Source organism: Prinia subflava, chromosome 2 (genome assembly GCF_021018805.1).
Source record: "Prinia subflava isolate CZ2003 ecotype Zambia chromosome 2, Cam_Psub_1.2, whole genome shotgun sequence".
Classification (NCBI taxonomy): Eukaryota; Metazoa; Chordata; class Aves; order Passeriformes; family Cisticolidae; genus Prinia; species Prinia subflava.
The window spans coordinates 56,140,871-56,163,544 of NC_086248.1; the positions used below are offsets into that span (position 1 = coordinate 56,140,871).

The following is a 22,674-nucleotide window of genomic DNA, read 5'->3' on the forward strand; positions in this document are numbered from 1 at the left end:
CACTTTTGTAAATAAATCACATAGGGATATATTAAAGTAATCCCTGTCCTTGTTCACACAGGATGGAGCACCCAGGATAATACAATGTATACACATGGTTTTGTGAAGCTTTTTATTGGTTTGGATATCCTTTTGATTCTTAATAGACTACCAATAAGTACAAGGTGTCTTTTACTCATGCAGAAAAAGTGTCTATATGTGAAGACACTACTTTTAAAATAATTTTAGTTAATTAACTTGCCATGTCTGTGGACGGGATGCCATTTGTTACAGAAAATAAATTGGGGCAATAAAAATATTTCTCTGTACAGAAGCTTTCATTCTTGTTTGGAACAAAAATTATTAATTTTTTCAAAATTTGATTGTTTATAGTCTTTGCCAAGAAAATGATAGTTGGTGGACTTAGTTTTCTGATTAAAAAAAATCTGATCTGATTAAGAAAACTGGATTCATTTGACTGTGAAAAGTGCTAAAAATGGATACTTCTTAAAAAGACTGGATAGGTGAAAAAGTGGGTTTGCTTCTAAAATGCTGCTGAAGTATTTGCATCTGTGGCAATGACGTACGCCTGTCTGAAAAGAAATTGTTGTAATTTTCATGCAAACCAAGGGGAAAAAGCCGTGTGTGAATTTTCTAAGCTGGAACTGCCCATTAGGTGTCTGTGTGCTGATCATGCTTCAACAGGAAATCATGATATTTAAAACAGCCAAGTGAACACGTGGGGAGCATTACACTGTATATGCAATGAAACACGCATTGTTTATTTTGTGTAGCATTCCTCTGCTCCCTTAAATACATACAAGACGGAAACTCGTAGACGTTTTTTAACCTTTAGCTGCTATACTTCTACAGAAACTGCTAAACAAAACCTGGCAGACTTGTAAACAACCTGAGTTCATTTTATTTCATCTAACACTGATCACATTTCCAGTAGACAATAAATAGAATGCACTGCTGACAGATGTGTAGAAATGCATATACAATTAGATGAAGAAATCGGGTTCAGTGCAGTTCAAATCTCAGTTTATTCCTTTGCATTTCCTTGGATATGGCTGTAAAATTCTAACTTGCTGATGCATGGCCTGTAGCAATACCAGTTTTGTCCTGCTCAACCAGAGTGCTGCTGGGCAGCGGCTTAGCCAGTTCATCTCATTGTTGACTCATGTATTTACTTGAGTGAGTGGGTTTCTTTGCTTCATGTGGCTTTGGGTAAGGCCTTAATTTATTTTCCCAGTTGAGATATAGTATTTCCTACATTTTCTCAAATATATTCAAGACATGAAAGCCCTGAATCTCTGTCTTGAGTTAAATGAATGTAATGTGAGGGAGTAAATCATCCAGGAGATCAGCAGAATTAGGTGCACAAAAGTCAGATCATTTCATTTTCTGGAGGGGAAAAAAAAAAAAACCAAGTTCAGCCAGCTGATCCACATTTGATGGAAAGGTGGTGGTGTTTTGTTTGTTTGGCTTTCCACAGAAGGAAGATGCATGGAGCACAAAAGACAGGCAGTTTCAAAGTAAAACTTTCTTAAGATGCTGGATGTTGCCCTTAATGATTTGCCATTGATTGTCCTGGTCAGAATGTGAATGTCTGGGAGCTGTTGTTGTTACTGAACCATTCCAACTGTTCATCTCTTTCCTGGCCATCCCAGCCTTCTACAATGTAATTGGGCTTTTACATCCTCTGTGAGACAATCATTCTGTTGGCCTTTGGAGTATACATATGGTAAATCGTTCTCTTGTTACAGATGGGCTGGCAACTTTGCTTATATACAGCAAAATTGTTTCTCTGGGGAAAAAAAATCTGTGTAATTAATATATAAATGAAGCAAGGAATAGGCGAGCACACGCTGCAAATTGGATTGCAATTACCGGTCTAACAAGAAATGTTCCTTGTCTGCTCTGTCTTTGTCTGAAAAGGGCAGATCTGTTGACACTGCATGAAAGCCATCTACAGGCCCCCAGTGTAACTGTGATGCTGGAATTCATTGCAGTCTAAATCCACTTGAAATTTTGCAAGCTTCCCAGAAATTACGCAGAAGAAGACAAATATCAAGTGATCCAAGAAGAACAATACACATTTGTAGGAGTGAAGAATTTTCCAGATGTACATGAAGGCTCTGTTCATTCACTTGTTTGGTCTGTTCCTATAATTTACTGTGGATGTCATAGCTGTTGGTGGTTGGAATACAGATAATGAGAGGCAGAAGTTCCTGTTCAGCTCCCTGTGTAATGCCTGACTTTTCACCTAATTTCTCTATTTTCTTCTATGAAATACCTATATACCTGAATTTGTTCATTTATCTCTCCATCTGTCCATCCATATCTGTGCACTACCTTATGAACAAACTCTGTGGTGTGTTTGAGTGGCAGTTTCATAAGCCTGTGTCACTTCATAACACTTAAAAGAAAACTGGAAAATAGTGGCATTGTTGCTGTTACCTACTTTCCTAGGTTTGGTAAAAGGCAAAGATGTCAAAGGAGCCTGTACTGATTTGTTAATCCAGATGCATTGCAAACTCTCCACACTAAAAAAAAAAAAGTTATTTTAGAAGAAGCAGATTATTTTAGATAGTATTACAATGCATTAATACTGTCACCTTTGTTTTTAACAGATCTATGGAAATGCAGGATCTAGCCAGTCCTCATAATCTTGTTGGAAGTAGTGATGCGCCAGGTAGTTCCAAACTGGACAAATCGAATCTCAGTAGCACATCAGTCACAACAAATGGAACAGGAGGTAAGTGTAAGACACAGCTGGCACATGAAAGTTTGGACAGGTTTTTAGTCACATGCATTTCTTACCATAATTTCAAGAATGACCATATACCTGTTTATAAATATAAGGCAGGAATTATGAAAAACTGGGGATCATACAAGTGTAAATTTCTAATTCCAACATCACTTCTTTGACTTGAACCAACTGAAGTAAGAGGCAGAACTGAAACAAGGTGCAAAGATGGAGTAAGGAAAATTTTTGAATGGTTGTTAAATGTTTGCTTATACCTGTTGGTAACTTACAAAATAAATTGTATTTTCTGTATCATACTTCCTTGATGAGTAATAATTTACTCTTATATCCTGAGTTACATGCATTTATGTTAAATTAAAATCATTATCAAGAGATGTGCATCAAAATTAGATGTAGGTGGGTTTTTTTCCGATTGATTCCATTTCTTGGGAGGTAAAAGTTCGTAATAAAGAGATTGTTAGATTTTCCTCAGCAGCAGCTGGTCATTGCTGCTCTAGGTGATATGTAGGGACAGCACTGCCATGCAACTACAACACAGATATTCCAGTGCTTTCAGATCACCAATTCTGCCGCAGCAGTGGGAGGCAGGGTGCCACATTCTGAGGTGCAGTCCATGAAAGTGACCCCATGGATATGAGTCAAACTAGAGTTTCTTTTTTAGAGTTTATACATCCCTGTCTATTTTAACAGTTGTTACTAAGAAATTTTTTTTTTGGTTTGTACTTTCTGGCCACAAGGTAGAGCATTTTATTCATTTACTCTATTTAAATAAAAGTCTGTCAATGTCAATAAAAAGTGGATGTGCCTGGGAGGGCAACAGCTCTGCAAAGAAGAGCTGAACCATATTTTTAAACAGAATCCTTATTCCAGCATAAAGAGAAGAGAAAACTTCAAGCATGCAATTAAAGAACGCTAGTAACTGGATGCCTCTATATTATACAATGTGCATAAATAAACCAATTGAAATAATACCCATAAAACCAATACAGTTCCATTAAAAGGCTTGATTTAAAGTGCCAAAACACTGATGTGCCTTGTTCATTTACCCTGAGCAGACATTAGGAGAATGAACTGTTGTACCATTCCTGTTCTCAGGAGACAACATGACTGTGTTAAATACTGCAGACTGGTTGCTGAGTTGCAGTACTCCCTCCTCTGCAACAAGTATGAGAGACCCTGGTACAGTGCATGCATGTGCGGTGTCTCCGTGACTGCTGTGTGACATCTCTCGCCGTTTGCTCCCGTCTTTTCTTATCCAGCTTGAACGTTCTCATGGGGTTCCCCCTCACCCCGAGCATTTTCTTCCTATCCTTTCTCAAAGGCTTTTCCCACAGCCAGAAAACTGTTAGGAGGTTGCAACAAGTCGTTGTTTTACAATGCTTTGAAAGTCATTTGATGAGCAAGGAGAATTTAACCCGCTTATAATTAGCTTAGCTGTCTACATGCTCTGAGTGACTGGGATTGTCTCGTGGTGTTCAGCATTGCTGGGAATTGCCAGTAGTCAGCATTGGTGGAAATCAGACCCATGGAATTTTGACAGAATGCCCATTTGCTTTTCTTTTATTTTTATGTAGAGCATTGCATGATTACAAGTCAAAGTTGACAGTATTTTTCTTACTCCTACTAAGACTTTCATTATTAATCCAAGCTTATGTCTAATGTGCTGCCACATGTAACTTGCCACTTTACAAAAATTTGGCCAAATTTTCCAGGCTGTTGTTTTCATTTATGAGTTTCCTGACATGTATTATTAATTGTCATAAGTTATAAGGATTAATAATAACTCTATATGGGACATTGTTTCAGTACATATGGGATTAATCATAGGTGTAAACATGTATCACCATGTTTCTCTACAAGCCATTGCAAAGGTGCTTAAGTTGTGCAGGTTTGCACTAAAGTTAGGAATATTTCAAAAACTTGCCCTTGTAAAAATTCCCTCAGAATTAGCTTGCCATTTGTAAAGCACATATGCAAAGAAAATTTACAAAAAAAAAAAGGTTGACTTGAGCACAAAAGATCATGTGCACTAGAATAAGTTGTTCCATGTGAATGCTACTGCTCAATTACAAGATTTTAAGTTTAACACTGAGATGACTTGGTCTGTCACCTCATTTAACTGTTTAGCATGTTCAGGTAAATATGGAAGCTAACAATTTAAGTACTAATTATTAGTAGTAAGGAAATACAATGTGTTACTTGTATTAAATCTGATTTTCCATAGGCAGTACAATTTTTAGAATTGTGCTTCTCATTCAGTATATTCCCAGGAAATCTCTCAAGGCTTGCTAAAAGAGGAAAATCATTCCTATGACAAGCTGTGTGGTTTATTGTTTTACATAAGCTTTTAAAATCAGATTTGTTTCCTGTAACTTCTGTTGCATTTGCTTGTCCTCCTTCATGTGTAGTATTAGCACCTCTTGCCCCTAAAACTCTGCATTCATTTTTAGTACTTAACAGAGGAATGCTTCAGAGAAAATAAAAAAGGGTCAGCAGAGTAGCAGTCATTTTGATCTGCTGAGTCTTTTCACCAAGGTATATTGTAGAAGCCATTGCTTGTTGGGAGCTGTATTCTGAGTTAGCCTTAATGAAGCTTGGACGAGATCCCTGGAGGTCATTTGGGCCAAGCACTGTTCAGAGCACAGCCAACTTCTCAGCTCATGTTGCTCAAGGCAGCATTGAATTTTCCTCCTACATCTCATTGGATTTTTCCCTTAGTGCAGCTTGTATCTGTTCCCACCTGTTGTTTCCAGGGCACCTTTTGAGGTGAGTGTGCCTCTGTTCTTTGTTGTCTTTGCACCGTCCCATTAGATAGCTTCAGGCAGCAATCAGTTCTGCCCTCAGCCTCCTCTTCCTAGGACAGACCGAGCCCAGCTCCTTGTGTCTCCTTGTACATCACGTGCCTCAGCACCTGATGATGCTGGTAGCCCTGCTCTGTCACCGTGTTTTCATGGTCTAAGCCCAGCTGGCAATGAAGCAGCACACAGCTGCCTGCTCTATCCCAGCTGAGAGCAGAAAACAGGCAGTCCTCGCTGCTAGCAGCACTCATGTATTTCTAGTTAGAGATTGCTTTTCATTTTATTTTCACTCTTTCAATACATTAAACAAACAAACAAACAAATTATCTTGAACTGGTGTTAGAATATTTTGTTTTTCCTAAGTTAGCTTTGTGCTTTTTCCCCTCTTTATTTAATGACATGCAACATAAAGAAAAGTAGGTCATAGTCAAAATCTCTAGCTACACTGAGGAAGGACCTAGATGAATTCCTTACTGTCATAAAATCTGAATGCAAAAAAGTAGAACTGTTTAAAATCAAACATATATAAAAAGACTTTCAATAGCTATTTTTCAACAAAACTCAGTGCCAATATAATGTTTTTCCTCAAGGTAAGTGCAGGAGGGAGTTTCTTTTGGTTGACATTATTTGCTTGAAAGGGAAGGAAAAAAGATGGTGTCTATTAGTGCTGATGGCAGTGCAGTGCAGCTGGTATTAACCAGAACTAGATACAATTCTAAAATAAACATTTCAATTCGTGACTGAAGTTTTTGTTAAATAAGACAGTTAAACACATACTGTCTTCTTGGATGCAGTAATGAACATTTGTAGCTTACAATGGACATTAATGAAATACCTTCTTGAAGAGAAAGAGATAAAGGTACTAAAAAGGTTTTTTTTCCATGTAGGTAGATGCCCAGACTTTGCAGAAGTACGTAGAGGTATCCCTATGCAGTAATCAGCAAATAAATTAATTTAGGTACTTTTGAGACTTCAGGCAACAGTACATGTTCCACTTGACTAAGAGGTTTAGTGGGGGCCACCATTTTGTGACAAATGACCTTTGAACTTTTTCTGGATAGGTGCTCTATTGATATGATGAAAATAAAATCACATCCTTCTCAAATAATTATAGAAATGGAACTGACTGATCCCTCTATTACTCTTAAGAATTACTTTTTTCCATTTTGGGTTGGTTTTGTCACAGCTTTTTTTTTAAATAAAAAGATAATAGCTAGCAAAATGAGGAGTGCACAACAGCTTGAATAAATGTGGCTAAAATTCTTCTCTAATGATTCGATATTGAATTAATATCCTGCTGCTTGCAGGGAGATTATTTGGACATAGTAGTTTTATGAAAGAGAAGCAATAATGAAAAGAAGTTTAAATGCAAAGGACACACATTCAAAAATTTGTTACTCAGACAGTAAATGGAAGGATACAACTTTATGACTGAAACCAGAAGTAACCACTTGGTTTGTTTGGCACTGCTGCACTGGTAATGCTGCAGGGCACTCTACCAGTCACAGTGACAAATGTATCCCAATTTCTCCTGCTTGATGTGTCCCTCTGTATTCAGCACAGGTCACTTGTACAGTTGTAGACATCAGCAGCATCCCATGTGACTTCCTGAATTGAGATCTCTTCGGCAATGTGACTGGAAATGGGATGTGATTTTGTAGGAGAGGTAGCTCACACAGGGCCAGTCACAGGCAGCTTTACTGGCAGCTGTGCAATTTCTAATGAACAACTCACAGTGCTCACAGATGCAGGGGAGAATCGCAGAATGCTATTGCTATTGCTTGGCTGCATCAAGGGAAATATAGGTTGAATATTAGGGAAAAGTTTTTCATTGAAAGAATAATAAAGCACTGGAATGGTCTGCCTGGGAAGGTGATGGAGTCACCATCCCTGGATATGTTTAAAAAAAGACTGGATGTGGCACTCAATGCCATAACCTAGTTGAGGTGTTAGGTCATGGGTTGGACTTGATGATCTTGGAGGTCTTTTCCAACCTAGTGATTCTGTGATTCTGTAATGGGTCTGCAGATGTTGTTCCTGACATTCTTCCCATGAAGAAACTAAATCCTTTCTTTAGCTCATGCACCGCCTTTTCTGCTGCAGATTCTATGAGGGATAGTGGACTTGAGGGCAGCTCAGGCCATACTTGGACTGAATCAGCCTCTGAAAGTAGCTCCCTGTCTCAGCTAAACATAAAGGGAGACTAGCAGGCACCTTTTATACGCTTGATTTAGGTGACTTGAATCTGAGCCACCGTTTTTAAGTACATTGCCAGCTCGGAACATGGAATTCCCCCCTTTCCCATACTGTTGCCAGTGCAGTCAAACGTGGACGCAGCGATGTTGACAGATGAGAGCTTTGGTCAGCTTAGCTGAGGCCTCTCAGAGGCGTCAGGTAACCAGCTGGCAGAGAACGCCTTTCCTTGGCGTGTGTTCCACCTGCTGGGGGGCTCTGCCAGGCTGGCTGTCACAGCAAAGGCTTCTTCACAAATCCCAGGCTGTGCCCTTGGAATTTGGGTACCTGGCATGCAGCTGTGGTAGTTGCTTGTGCAGGTCTTCACTGCCTCTTCCCTGTGTGCCCTTGGGCACCAACCTGTGGCATCCATAAGCATGTGATGAGTGTCCATGCCCAACCCTAACTGACCTTCATGAAGAAATTGTGTTAATGTGTTGAGGCTTCCATATTTGCCAGTCAGACAGCTGATAGAAGCTGCGGTATATTCTCTGCTGCTGTTTCTTACCACATGAATTGGATGGGTGGTTCCCAAATTCCATTAGAAAAAGTCCATGCCAAATGTTTTGTCCAGGTAACATATTAAATTACAAAATCTGTATTTCCTCTGTGGTGCTTTTTGTGCTTTCAGTTACAGCTTGGATGGTAAGATTGCATGATGATGCCCAAGAAATGCATTTGAGTTCAGAGCAGACCAAACAGTTTGGTAATCTCTGAGTAAGAAGCTGACTTGTCATGGCTGTCATTTGTGTCCTACCTTAGTTCTTTGGCTTTTTTTTTCTTTCAAACTTCTCTCTTCAGCTATGGAAAATTGCTTGCTGGTGACCTAGCTCAAAAAGACCCCCATAGACTCTGTAAAAGAGAAAAGGGAAAGGCGATAAGCTGGAACTGTGAAAGTAATTTGCTTCTGTATTAGCATGAAACCATACTAGAATTGTTTTACTTGTCAGGCAAAACTATTTTTGTTATGTGCTACATCCCTTGACAGCTAATGTTTCCTTCCTCTGTGCTACTCTTGGGGAATTGCTAGAATCCATTAGATTTAGGTTGAAATCTCCCTAGAAGGTATTCCAGTTGCTAAAACCAATAGCTGGATGAATGCAGAGATACAGAGCTGTGTAGGTAAATGGGCATTCCTGTCAGGTTCCTGTCGATTATCTCAGTGTGGTGCTAGAGTGAAGGTTGAAGCTGTTGCACGTGTGCTTGTTTGAGCTGGACTACTGCTAGTGAGACTGGCATGAGTACTCCAGTACAAATCTAGGAATAGAATCTCATGTCTACTTATTCTTCTATGTAGTGTCTCTTCTTGCAGTCAAAACAGAACCCATGAACAACAGTGAAACAGCAACCACAACTGGAGATGCATCGCTTGACACTTTTACTGGGTCAGGTAAAGCCATAATAAAATGACATTCTGTTAGATGCACATTAATGCGGCATTTAATAACCCTCACTAATGAACATTTGCATGGAAGCAATCTTTACAAAACTACTATAAAATTATAATATCTTATACCTAATAATAACAATAATAGTAGTAGAAATAATAATAGCTTTTTCATTTTTGTAAATACAACTCAGCAATTTACGAGATGTGTTCTTAAAGAATGCTTAATGATGATGCCTAAGACCGCTGATGTTTGTAAAAGTCTCAAAATAATGCTGTTACTATGGTACTGTAGATCTTTTTTCTCAGCATTAGCCTTGTATGATATTAGAAAAACCAATGGGATTGTATTTGCATCAGCCATGCTAATTTGAACAGTTTTAAATCTTAAGGTTGATACTTCAGTGCTAATCCTTTTACTCCTATTAGCAGTGGGTTGGTTTAAACACTGACCAGATTGCCATGTTTGTCTCTTTCCACTGAGATGAGCTACTTTCTTTCCAAGAAAATAGTTTTACTTTAAATAATCATAGGCTTCAGTTAGTTCTCAAAAAATTCAGACAAACAGTGGTTTAAGTAGTTCCCTATAAATTATTAAAATGTGTACTGTAGAAAAGGACAGATAATCACCCTTCTAATAATTAAGTTGAATTCTGCTAATGATAATATTAAAAAGGAGAGGAGGGAGAATAAGTTTTGCATCTGGAAATAACAGCTCAGTAATGTCCTGACTGAAATGTCACCAAAGTCACGAATCACCACTCCACACTGATGCTACTGTTACTTTGGTAGACTTAAGTAGTCAAGCACTATTTAAAATATTCTGGAAATCACAATATTTCTGTGTAATTAATTTTTTTAAATCGGGTTTTGGAATTGTCTTTTAGCTATCAGTTAAACCCAAAAGTTGATTTTTCAGAAAAGTATTTATAATTAATTTAAGGCCTGAAGAAAAGATATTTTGTGAGACTTAAAGTGTTTACTATTTCTGATCAGAAAAAATGAAAACATTGTCTTCATTATAATTATTCTGAGAGGAACCTCAGCTTAAAGGCTAAAATGTTCCATAAAAAATTAAATAGTCTGGGCTAAAATTTTCTTTTTCACTCTGTTTTTACTCAGTGTTAAAATTTTATTAGTAATAGTTACAAATCATAAAATATCCAACTCTCTATATGTGATTTTTTCATTGTTGGTGAAATTTTATCAGCTTGTACCATGTATTTAAGGCAGGTGAGTTGTATTTTATGGCTAAGGCAATATTGGAGTGCCAAGAATTGCAGCCTTCAGTTCAGGTGTAGATAACAAAGTAACAGCTTGATTTCCCCAGGTGCCACTCACCCGTCAGCTTCCACCGACTTCAAAAGAAGTCTTGAGATCTCTACACTTTGGATGTTTGGAAAGTTGGTGCCTAAAAAAAAAAAAAAAAAAAAAAAAGCCAGGAATTTGAGCCTTGCACAATCCTTTTTTGCCTGTTAGCCACCTGCATACTCAAAAGAAATATGAACCTGATTCTCAATTTAGTGCACAAACTCAAGCATTAAATGAGTACAGGCATTCTCAGTGGGAAGTCAATGGTCTGCCTGTCTGGGTGACGTGCAGCCTTCATCATCAGAGTGAGACGCAGAGCTGCCCTGGTCACACACTCAGCCCTTCATAAAAATGGAATATGTTACTTTTGTACTTGCCTTTAACTTGTACTCCCAAATCAGACAATTTTTTTTTCTCTAATTTTATGGGAAAAGTGCTAAAGAGTGGTAAAAACAGCAAAACCAGGATTTCTCTGATTTTTTTAGTCTAACTGGTTAGTTGGGAAGTTCAGTGGGTTGCAAAAGACAGTTAGTGCTGAGTAGTAGACAGATGTAATGTCAAATGAGCCACCTGCAACTGAAAATATGTGTAACAAAGTCCAACATTGAACAGTTTGGTTTTTCCTGGAAATGAGGGACATACACGTGTTACTCCTTACTACGGCAAAGTCATGATGCCATCCCTTCTCTGTATTTTAGGAAAAGAGACATGGGTGAAAAGAGAACTCCTGGTGCTGAGATGCCTTTGAGAGTCTGCTATGCAGAAGTCCTCTCCTTCAAACACTCTACCCATTCAAATTGATTTCCCTGCTCCGAGGGCAGTCAAAACAAGTGACCTGTCCTGGAACTGAGCAGAAGGCTCAACAAGCCCTGTGGGGTGTAAAGGAGTCATCTCTGTCCCTAATGACCAGCTCAAACAGATTGTGTGAGGTATAGGGCAGCAGAGACAGATTAGACTTCACAGAAAACTGTGATCCTGCGAACTGCTGATAGAAAAACTGAACAGATAAAGCACGTAGATCTCTTGAATTTAGAGTGGCAGTTCCCCTGATGGCCTTGCCCTGGCTCCTGGGGTTGGCAAGGTCCTGTTCAGAGCTGCAGCCCATGTGTTGCAGCTGATGCTGGGCCCCCGTTCCCCGGTGCTGCAGAGCTGCCTCAGGACAACCTGTGCCTCTGGGCATGGGTTAGCCAGGTGAGGAGTCACACTGTGCACTCCCCTTCCTCCTCCTCCTCTTCAAAGAGGAACAGTGGTAATTAGTGTCCCCAGTTTGCAGCTCTGTGATTCTGCAGCACACTCCCACTGAGGTGGGCATTCACAGGGAGAGGTGCACAGCCCTTAACTGAGATTTTCATGCACTGTGAATTTGTTGCAGCTGCTGTACTGTAATACTGTATATATATTGCTTACAATAGTGGATTAATTTGAGAACTGTTTTATCATTTTAGTGGAGTGGAGAGAGAGATATTTGATGTTCTCATCATTTTTATTTAGTATTTATTACACACAGGATATAGAATACAGTTTCTAGATATAGAAAACAATTTCTGAATGCTGTAAAGGTGAAGTTAGGGAGTGTCACTGCTGTTTAACCTACATTTGGTTCTCTTGTGCATAGAGATTGTGAAATGGACCTTAAATGAGGTCCTTTTAACCTAACCTTTTGCACAGAATTTTCCAGATGTGTTATGGAAAAATAAAAAACTCAAGCTCATATTAATATACCAACACATGCTATTAAAACAGTTAAATCATTTAAATCCTCCACAACCACCTTGTCCAGTTGAACTAAGACAGTAACTCATAAGAGCTGGCTGTCAGCTTGCCCCCTCTGCAAAACAACACTAATGGGAACTGGAGAGATCAAGGGTCTTACACCTGCCCTGAAGGGAATTCCTCTGGTAATGTCAAGTAGTGAAGTCCCTGGAATATTTTAGTTTCTCAGAGAATAAACAATTTTGGGTTTTTTTTAACATAAACAACACAAAAGAGCATTTAGCGCCGTTCATACAATGCCTGTATAAAGCACCACAAAACTCACAGCAACCTGCCTCCACCATCTCCTCCACTGCCAGCAGTCCTCAGAGAAGGAAGATGTTAGGAGGCTGTCCAGCAGCCAAAGCTCTTAATGTTTGATAACCCTTAGAATCAGCGGTTTCATCTGTGAGATACATACAGGTGTGGTCCATAGGCTCCACGTAGTCATAATGTTCTCTTATGATGGGCCTTACACCCTGTGTTTCTCAAACATCTCACAGTCTAAAATGTAGTGAGCAAATTGCAGGGAAAAGCCACAGAGAAACAGTGAAAAGAGTAGATTTTTTAGCCTTGCCTCTTTCTCTTCCTTACAACTAGTAGTATCATCAGAGAAAAATGGGGATAAAATCAAGGAAATTTAAAACTAGACACATCCCAAAAATATTTTATTTTCTTGTCTGAATTTTAAAAATAAAGTATATGCAGAAAGAATAAAAAGGCAGGCAGGACAGTTTTTGCTGGAAAGTATTAGGTTTTGATAGCTCAAGTGATTTAAATGAATAGTAATTTTTTTTTTTTGTAGCTTACTTAAGGTGGAGTGGCATGGTGAATTTAACCAAATTGGTTAATTGATTGAGCTCTCATCCAGCAAATGATCAGACAAAAAGCGAAGCAGTACAGCAAAAATGATCCGATAAGCCGATAATGGATCACAAAGGTTCCTTGCCCTGGCAACCTCCAAGGTCACTCTGCTGCTATTGCTTGTCTTCAGAAAGGTCACAGAGCTACAACAGGGAAGACTAATTACTCATCAAGCCTTAAATAACCAAGAGCATTCTTTAGAATTCTATGAACCAGTTGCGTTGATAGAAACAGCTACAGGTTTGTCTGACTCTGGGAATAGCTGCCTGCACATGTAGTGGATTGCTATGTGGGCTGAGCCTAAACTACAGAAAGGCATTCTCAAAAAACCCTCAAAAACAGTATCCACACAAAATGAAATTTAGCAGATTTCCATCACAGGCAAACCCTCAATATCTTTTCAAACAGTGACTCTTTTATGAAATCTAATGGCACATATTTTAAATGTTGTTATCCAATTCTTCTTTATTTTCAAGCCATACTTAACTGCATATTTTAAAAATAAGTTAATTGTTTTTCTTCTACTGCATTTTCCTTTAAAGTCCTACACATTCTAAATGCATGTAAACTATCTTTAAAAATATGAAGTTCTGTGTATGTTCAAAGCAATAGATCTGAGAGACGTTAATTAGGGCTGGATGTAGAAATGTATCATGTTTCATAAAATAGTTAGGAACCTAAACCTATTTGTCACTTATAAAATTCTGAATGTTCATTTCTACTACCATTATGAATAACTCAGGAAGAGGGTACACTTTGAAGTACAACTATGATTGATTAGACTAAAGAAATTCCAGTGCTTCATTGTGTACTACTTTAATCTTTTGAAAAGTCAATGAACAGCAGATGGCCTAATAAAGACACTCTGTATGTTTGCCCAGTATGGATTTGCTCTGAAGGGATTGGTTCAACACTTTAGAGTACATATATTTGGAATACATCTGTCTTAGTCAAGACAGATGGCTAAAGGAAAGGGAAACTTCCAAACACTTGGAATTAATCCAGTGTGAGCACTGCTTCTGGATGAAATTTTAATGTGTTATGACTATTGTTCTTTTAGCTTTCTTGGAAGAATGCAGCTATGAATAGTATAGATATACACTGTTTGGATGGCTACCGAACAGGACTTTATGCATACTTTAAAATAAAAATGCTGTTGTTATGGGGTTATATTCCAATTGGCCTGTTTATAAAAAGTGTTAATTGCTTTCTAGTGCTCAATCCAATACCTTCCATCACCTAACCTAACTAAAATTAGTCACAACCATATAAAACATGCTTTTCCTATCCAGTATTAAAATTGAACTTCTTGTTAATGTGAGACTATAAAGGTATGTGTATGTTATTTCAATCCCATGAAATATGTTAAATCACAAGATTCTTTTTAACTACCCCTTTTAATACAACTTGCAGATTTGAGAGATCAACAGTGTGTGGCTCACAGGTGATGTATGAAATACATGCCTCTGCAGTATACTCAGAAATGTGTTAGTCAAGTTGAGAAAGAGTGACACACCCATGCTAACTGAAGAGTTCTGCAAACAGTGAAAGATTTGGGAGTTCTTAAATTTTTTTTAAGATGTTGCGGTTCTAGTGGCATCTGCTTCTTTGAAAAGCTGTTTATTTCAATAGGCTTCTCTGTTAATGTTGCTGCTTTAGTTCACACTGTGTGGCTGTGTAGGTCTCAAGGTGTTTCTAACTGCTGTACTCTTGTTTTCTGTTTTGCAGTAATAACAAGTAGTGGCTACAGTCCCAGAGCAGCGCACCAGTACTCTCCACAGATATATCCCTCCAAGTTAGTGTCTGCACCTCTTCTAGTCTTTTATAGGCCTTGGCTGTGGGCAGTTTTGTGGTTTGTTGTAAACAAGTGTTCAGCAGGAGAAACAGAGAAAAAGGAAAATTCTTAAGCCACGGTGCTGACTTGAGTACTGTCTCCCTCTCCCAACTTGTTTTTTCCTCGTGTGTCTACAGAGTAAGATCCTGCTTTGAGCAGTATTGCTGCAGAAGAAATACCCTTGAATATCAGCACACAACAGAAGTAAAATAATCAGACTATTTAATTCTCAGACATCAGCATATTAACAGCATGTGCAGGGAATATATAGAGATATATTTTCAAGAAGTCAGTTTATATATAGAAATCACAATTGCACGCACAAGTTGCATACTGGGGGGGTAACCCTGTCCCTGACCCTTCCACAGCCAGCATTGCCAAACGCTTCCAAACATTCCACAATCATGAGCCACCCTTCCCTTGTCCCTCTCTGATATCATGAGATTTAAAAATCAAATAAATTAGATTAGCTTTTAATCTTATTATTTTTAAGCCAACGGATGTTGTCAGATAGAAAATTTCTTTGTGCTTTTTTTTTGGTGGGGGGGAACTGACTGTTGGGCAATCACACAAAGCCAGGAGTGTGAAATTTAGGAAGAAACACTAAAGATGTTGTATGAAACTGCTGCAGTTGGCAGTATATTAGTTTTTTTGTCGTGTGATCAGTGTTGTGCACAAAGGTTCTTGATTCCAGTATGCCATCTGTTTGTTTCCATGTATTTGATACAGTTAACAGTGTGACTTTGGTACAGAGAAAACACTGAATCTAAAGATTCAAGAGCCATTTAGGCTCTTTCAAGTTTTTTTTTTAACAAATTTGCATTCATGTGATGGTAGCCAAAATTTGTTAATACATAAAGTAGGTGCCTGAAGTAAGAGCACACGTTGCACTTAAAACAGGTTTTGGCAAACTATATTAGATATTTTTGGCCAAATACATTACAAGGCTTAATAGAATTTTTAATCTACTGTTACAATTTTTTGGCATCTAAATTAACGAGTAATCCTTTTCTGATAGTAAATGCTGCCAACTGTACTGAATTAATTAGAAAGAAAAAAAATTAAGAAATTGGAATCTGAAATTTAGTCATGGCTTTTAATGGCCAGGTTTCAGTTAGCGTAATTCTGCAGAGTGTTTATTCAACTTTTGGTCCATAAAGTCCTATTTGACTTACAAAACAATCCAAGAAAAATGTTTCTCTGCATATTTTTGCAACTCTGGAGGGCAAAAAATTTGAACTTGATTTTATTCAATCTCTCTATAAAACCTCAGTATTCATAAATAAAAGACCATTTTTATTTCCTTTCTATTTTCCTAGCCCATATTTTCCGAACATTTAAAGCCCATCTGGTTACCAAAGTATTGGAGTCAGTATTTTTTATGGTGCTCTCAATGGGTAGGATCCATCTCCCATTGAAGCTAGAGGCTACATGTCTGTTGAAGCAGAACCTACACAGATGACATAATGTACTAGCTTCAACATTCACCTCTGTGGTTCCTCTATTCTTCTAGTCCAAATTTCCCTCCACTGGATTAAAAAAGTGTGGAGGCTTTTTTAATTGAAGCGTTCTCATCTCGGCTGAAAGAAGTTAAAGATGTGCAGCAGTGGCACAGCCCGCCTAAAAGTGGACACAGTAGCTTAAGAACTAAATTGTAGTGATAGGACAGCATAAAATATTCAGTGTGCCTTGGGGAATGTGGGACATACTGTCTTTCAGGTTATTTCAGTGAGGGATGGAATAAATCCCAGAAGAGGAGCAGTTGGCAGAATAATGAACTGCCTTTGGACATCTTTAAACCTTTTTCTTTACTTTATTGCTTGAATCAACATACAAAGTATTTGTTGCCACAGTAATGCTATTTTTCCTGATATTTAGGCCCTATCCGCACATTCTTTCTACACCAGCAGCTCAAACAATGTCTGCCTATGCCGGACAAACCCAGTATTCGGGAATGCAGCAACCGGCCGTCTATACAGCCTATTCCCAGACAGGACAGCCCTACAGCTTACCCACTTACGGTATTTGACCACTTATTATCTCCCTTTGCCTAGAACTAAAAGCAATGCCGACTGCAATGAATGCGTTCTGGTTTTTGCTTTCTCTTTTTGTTTTCCCAACTGCAACAAAATATTTTAAAGAATCAGTCGAAAATTAATTTCTTACACAGATTTGGGTGTAATGTTGCCAGGCATCAAGACGGAAAGTGGGCTCTCGCAGACCCAATCTCCACTGCAGAGCGGGTGCCTCAGTTACAGCCCAGGGTTTTCCACCCCACAGCCAGGCCAAACACCCTACTCTTACCAGATGCCAGGTGAGTAGCCACCTCTAAAATTTAAAGCTAAGTATTTCTTCCCACTGCTAGTAGGCATATGTGTACTCATTTGGATCATCTGTTAGTTTAGATCTGATCGTGGAATGCAGTCTCTACTTGCATCTGCTTTTGGATTTTTTAGTGGAGTGAAATCCACTCATTTTTTTAGTGGCAGAATTGGAAGCACTTGTTATATTTACTAATATGTACAAATCTCTTTTCCTTGTTTTTATGTTCCTGAGTATGACATAATTTGATACTTGTTTCTTCTTGGATTAACGTAATTTTTTAGAATCTCTCCTTAATTGTTATTTATTCTTTCATTTGCTATTCAGTTAACATTTCATTGATTACCCTCTGGTGATCGATAACCTATTTTATTTGGATAATTTTTAAGCTTCTTATTCAGTGGTTAATCTTCTGCAATATGATTACAAACTGCAATATGAATCATCCGATTTATGTTGAAAACAAGGACATGCCTCATTACAGACTGATTAAAAACACCCGGATTTAGTCTTTTGAAAAGGTTTTTGTTTCTCAAACGTAATGCTAAGTATTAGAAATGAAGACAAAAGAGAAAAACAGTGCTTGAGGAGAGGTGAGAATGCAATAAACTGAAAAATGCCTTCTAAATTGGTGAGATGACTTACTGCTGATATTGTCCTTGCATGGTGTGAAGAGGAATGCATGCCTGTATACATGGAAGGAGCATTTAATTTCTTTTAAAGTTTTATTACAGTGTTTTATTTTTCTAACAGAAAATAAAAGTTGTTTTTCTGTTCTGATTCATTTTCATCTTTATATGGAATATTCTAATTAGAATTTCATTTTGATTCACAAACAAGTTCTCACAGTTAATTGTATTTCTTAATTTTAGGTTCTAGTTTCACACCATCGTCCACTATTTATTCAAACAATTCTGTTTCAAATTCTACAAACTTCAGTTCACAACAGGTATGAGTATTACCATTTTTATTTGCCAATTACAAAAGGACTTTTATAACTCCAATGATAGAATGTTATTATAATTTAGATCTGTTATGTTGAATGAGACTCACTGTGGTTCAATGCTTTTCAGTGGAAAGTGATCAAAATCTTACTGGAAGCCTAGTTACATATTTTAGCACTTAAGTATTTCAGCAGCTTCCATGTAGTCTTTTAGTAAATATCTTTAAATTAAAAAACACTAAATATTCTTATATTTTTTTAAAAAGCTAAACCAAGCATTCAAAACACTTGCAAAAGTCATATGATTGCACACCAATATTTAATGGGAAAAAATTCACTCATGACTGTACTTAATTGAGTGCTGTGCTGCATCTGCTGTTTCAGGATTATCCGTCATACACAGCTTTTGGCCAAAATCAGTATGCACAGTATTACTCAGCATCAACATATGGTGCATATATGACCTCAAACAACACGGCTGATGGCACCTCATCATCATCAACCTACCAATTACAGGACTCTCTCCCTGGCTTGACTAGTCAACCAGGTACAGATCTACATTCAGGTGAAAACAATTTTTGTATTTTTTTTGCTGTTTGTATGAAGACAAGGTTTCCATATTCAGCTTGCATGGATATTGATATTTTATTATTATATTATATATTATCTATATTACTGATATTCATGCCTTTCAGAAAACTTTGTCATGTAAATGACCCAAAAAAAAGATTTTTTACTGTTTAGTTAGGAAACCTGTCCTGTTTGTTTGGTAATTAAGAAAGCTTCTTGCAGACTGAGATGATTGTATCACTGGCAGTGGAACAATGTTGTTTCCACCTATACATTCTGAAGAATTGCTGTAAAGAATTTTTAAAAATATACCATTTTTCATTCAATTATGCCCCAGCCATGCTGGCAAGAGCACATGGGCTTTATTCAAATATGTACAAGCCATGCTTGCTAGTTCACTAATTTAAGTAACCAAGACTAGAGAAATTAGTTATTAGCACCATTAAAAAAATTGTATTGAAATAGTCTAATTTGCAAGAGGAGCATTATCAGGAGACATAAGGAGGCTCCCTTTGCCTGCCCAGCCCTGCCCTCTTGTGCTCAGCCACCACAGCACAGGAGGCTGCTTCCTGTATTCCTAGGACAGCCCTGGAGGGTAGCAGCAGTTCTTCATTTTTCTGAAGCACTCTCAGAGCGGTGTCTCTCAGGGACACTGGCTTCACTCAGCCAGCGTGGGCAGTGTCTGCCATGCCCACAGACTGTGAGCATTTCTAAAAAGACTAACAAATTGGCTTTTGGATTAGGCTCTGAATAGGGGAGGAATTTGTGCTTTGGTCACAAAATCACCTTATTGCATAAATCTTCCTAACAACTGCACCATCTTATTGAAAAATACAGTAGAAAGACTAATGTATTATTGTAGTGAATTTGTACAAAGGAAAGGTAACACTGTATAAAAAAGTAAAAGCAAGGATCCACACATCATATAAACTGCTTAAATTTGCTAAAAATACTGGAATTTTTAACTAAATTAGTGGAAATTTTTCCTACCCAGATGTTTTCCTCAGGCTGATTTTTAAAGTGTAACAGTGCATGTGTTTGTGGGTGTATGTTTGGGGTAGGGTATGGTATGGTTATGGTATGGAATGGCAATGGGGAGATACATATTCCCTTGATTTTTGATGAAAAGTGTAATGTTATTCAGTAGTCTCAGAATGCAAATCTAGGAAGAACCTAAAGGTAATGGGAAATCAAGTGAAATTTCAACAGGTGGAGGATATCTATAACAGACACAAATCATGTGTAAAGAACTTTTAAAAGAGTATGAAGTGTACTCACAAGTTACATGTCTTGATAGCTGTGTATGCCCTGTATACTTTTACTTGCTGCTTTGTTATTCCTTCATATTCTCATTTGAGAAAATCAGATGTTTTCTCATGTTGTTTATCCTCTAGGTATCTGTTTCCTAGAAATGCTGTGTAAATGTATCATGTATTATTACAAATACCATTAGTATTGAATAGAATCGGGGAAAAAAAAGGAATCTTAAATAGTTTGAACATGTTGAAAAAATATTGAAGGCTTCATATCTGTGAAACAGAAAAGGTTTTTCTTGGTTGTGGATAGTTTAAGTATATGAACTTATTCTCTTGTTACATGGGTTGTGCATTTGAGTGCAACAAACCTGCCCCCATCCGCTCCTTACTTCTGTGAAGCGTGGCAGTGATCATGAGACCCTCTGCTGAGAGTGAAACGCCCACTTTGTGAATGCATGACATGCCTGTGCCCTTCTGTGTCACAGTAAAAATAAATTCCCATTGGTGAGGGGCAGTGTCTTGGAGATAATTCCAGATATCATAGATCATACTGCAGTTCTTTAGCACTCACTGTGTTCTCTTGGTGTCAAACACGTCCTTAAGACTTCCTCCAACAAAAACCTAAGACTGAACACAGCAAGGCACTTCATTCTTCTGGCATCTAGCTGTCAATTTGAATATCGAATCAAAGCCTCTAGTACTATCTGCACATACAGGATTTCTCATTTTCATAATAAAGCCCCATCAGATCAAGAGTTAATGCCAGCTACAATTTTAGTTATTGACTGTGCAAAGAAAATGAGATGAAATTTGAAATAGACTTTACTCTTTCTGCTATTCACGACAAGCAATGACACACTACAAATCAGGGAAAAAAGAAAAAAAAAAAAAAAAAAAAAAAGCTGGTTTGTAATGTTGAAGCTGTCTTCTGGCTGCTCTGCCTGGTAAGGATATGTAACAAAAGTCAATCCATAAGAACAATATCATCAATTCTACATCTGTGTAATGCTCAGCTCCTTAAACCAGGGACTTCTCTTCTGAGCTTGTATTGAGCCTGCCTTATATTAAGATTTTTCAAAATGCACTCATTACCACAGAGTATTTGTGAGATAAATAGGTGTCTCCTACGGCACTTCATCTCAAATATGGATAACTCAGACAGATTGGGAGATGAAGTCTCAGGAAATAATTGCACTCCAATATGTTTGATGAATACGGGAGTACATTTAATCTGGGACAAACAAAACTGTAGCAGAGAATATAGGCCTGGATAATGTGAAGGCACCTTGCTATCATACATCCAGGGTTAGGGGAGGCAAAACACTATAGGATATTAGCTCCCATTCCATTACTGGGATGCAGCAAAGCTTAATTTGGTACCCACTCACTCTTTACAGCTTCTCTGGGAGATGGCATTTGGTTTATACTCAGACTGCACAACCTCTTTTTTTCCTTCTTAAGTCATAGAACTGTGTTTTAACAAGGAGGAGGGGATGTTCACATCATCAAACTAGAGGTGGGAAGCAATGTCCTGGATATGAAAGGTCCCCTCCATTTGTAATGTGGTGCCATAATTCCCTTTGTAACTTGGTGCTGTAATTCCCTGTCCTCTATCTGGAGCTGCTGCAAGGTCTTCACAGCGTGAAAATCATGAAAAGCTTCATATTCAAGTGTATGAGTATGTGAAGGAACATCTGTGATAAAGAGGTCATTTCATGTTCTGGTTTTAACATTTTCCTCCTGTTTTCTTGGATCACTGGCACTGCTCACAGTCCCAGTGGGAAGAAGCTATGAGGTATATTTATTAGGCATGTGTTGAATATTGAAAAAGCTAAAAATTTTCAAACATTGTAATAAAAATTTCTGTCTATTATGAGCTGCAGTAGGAGCTCTTCATGATGGTAATGTTTTCAGTACTCTTTGGGACTAGAATTTCTTACATTCTTTTATGTTACAGGGCTGAATTTTAATAAGTTTTCATTTTATCAGCATTGATCTCCTTTCTAAAGCAAATGGAGGATAAGAAAAGTGCAGTTTTTCCTTTAGACTGCTGTTGGTAAAAGGCAAATCAAGCAATTAAGCCTACAGTTGTTTAAAAAAACAAGCACCACTGACTTCTGCAGTTCTAAAATAGATGCATACCTTGCACTCAAATAAGAGACAGCTGCTCATTCTGATTCAGAGATTAGTATAATGAAATAAAGTTGGCTTTAAATATCTAGACTTTACAAGGAACAGCGATTAGTTACAGTACTGATTAATAGATAATTATGCAATCATGCACAGCATTGACCCAAGCAGAAGCCTAGAGCAACTGGTAATGGCTAATGCTAAATGAAAATTGGAGTTATTTACTTCAGTTGTTGGGTAATTTCAGAGAAGATTTAGAACAGGTTTTTTTTTTTTAATATATATTTTATTTTTGGTAGATTAGAATAAACACTGTCATTGAGAACAGATGTTTTAATACATTACTGTGGAAATGAGTCTTGATTTGGTTGTAATGTGTTGAAGTGTTATAAATAAGAAGATCTTTGTGGTAAGAATGTAAACATTCACCTTCACTTTCTTAGTTTTTGCCTTTTTTTTCTGGGGTTTTGGTTTGGGACAATTTTTCCACTCCATCATAAAAGTCTAAGAAACTATTTTTCCA

General features: G+C 37.7%; 1 protein-coding gene across 8 annotated transcripts in view; it reads left to right on the plus strand.

Annotated features, from left to right (window-relative positions):
- The window catches only part of EYA4 (EYA transcriptional coactivator and phosphatase 4), a 143,045-nt gene that overhangs the window by 91,937 nt on the left and 28,434 nt on the right, over positions 1–22,674 (plus strand). For 2 of the 8 annotated variants that reach the window (XM_063390044.1, XM_063390043.1), the window contains exons 4-11: positions 2,616–2,740; positions 3,848–3,916; positions 9,080–9,172; positions 14,825–14,891; positions 16,809–16,951; positions 17,101–17,244; positions 18,125–18,201; positions 18,580–18,742. In XM_063390044.1, coding sequence (XP_063246114.1) covers positions 2,616–2,740; positions 3,848–3,916; positions 9,080–9,172; positions 14,825–14,891; positions 16,809–16,951; positions 17,101–17,244; positions 18,125–18,201; positions 18,580–18,742 — 881 coding nt within the window. Of the gene's footprint in view, positions 1–2,615; positions 2,741–3,847; positions 3,917–9,079; positions 9,173–14,824; positions 14,892–16,808; positions 16,952–17,100; positions 17,245–18,124; positions 18,202–18,579; positions 18,761–22,674 lie in introns of all 8 variants that reach the window. The other 6 variants (XM_063390047.1, XM_063390048.1, XM_063390042.1 and 3 more) reach the window with 5 other exon arrangements.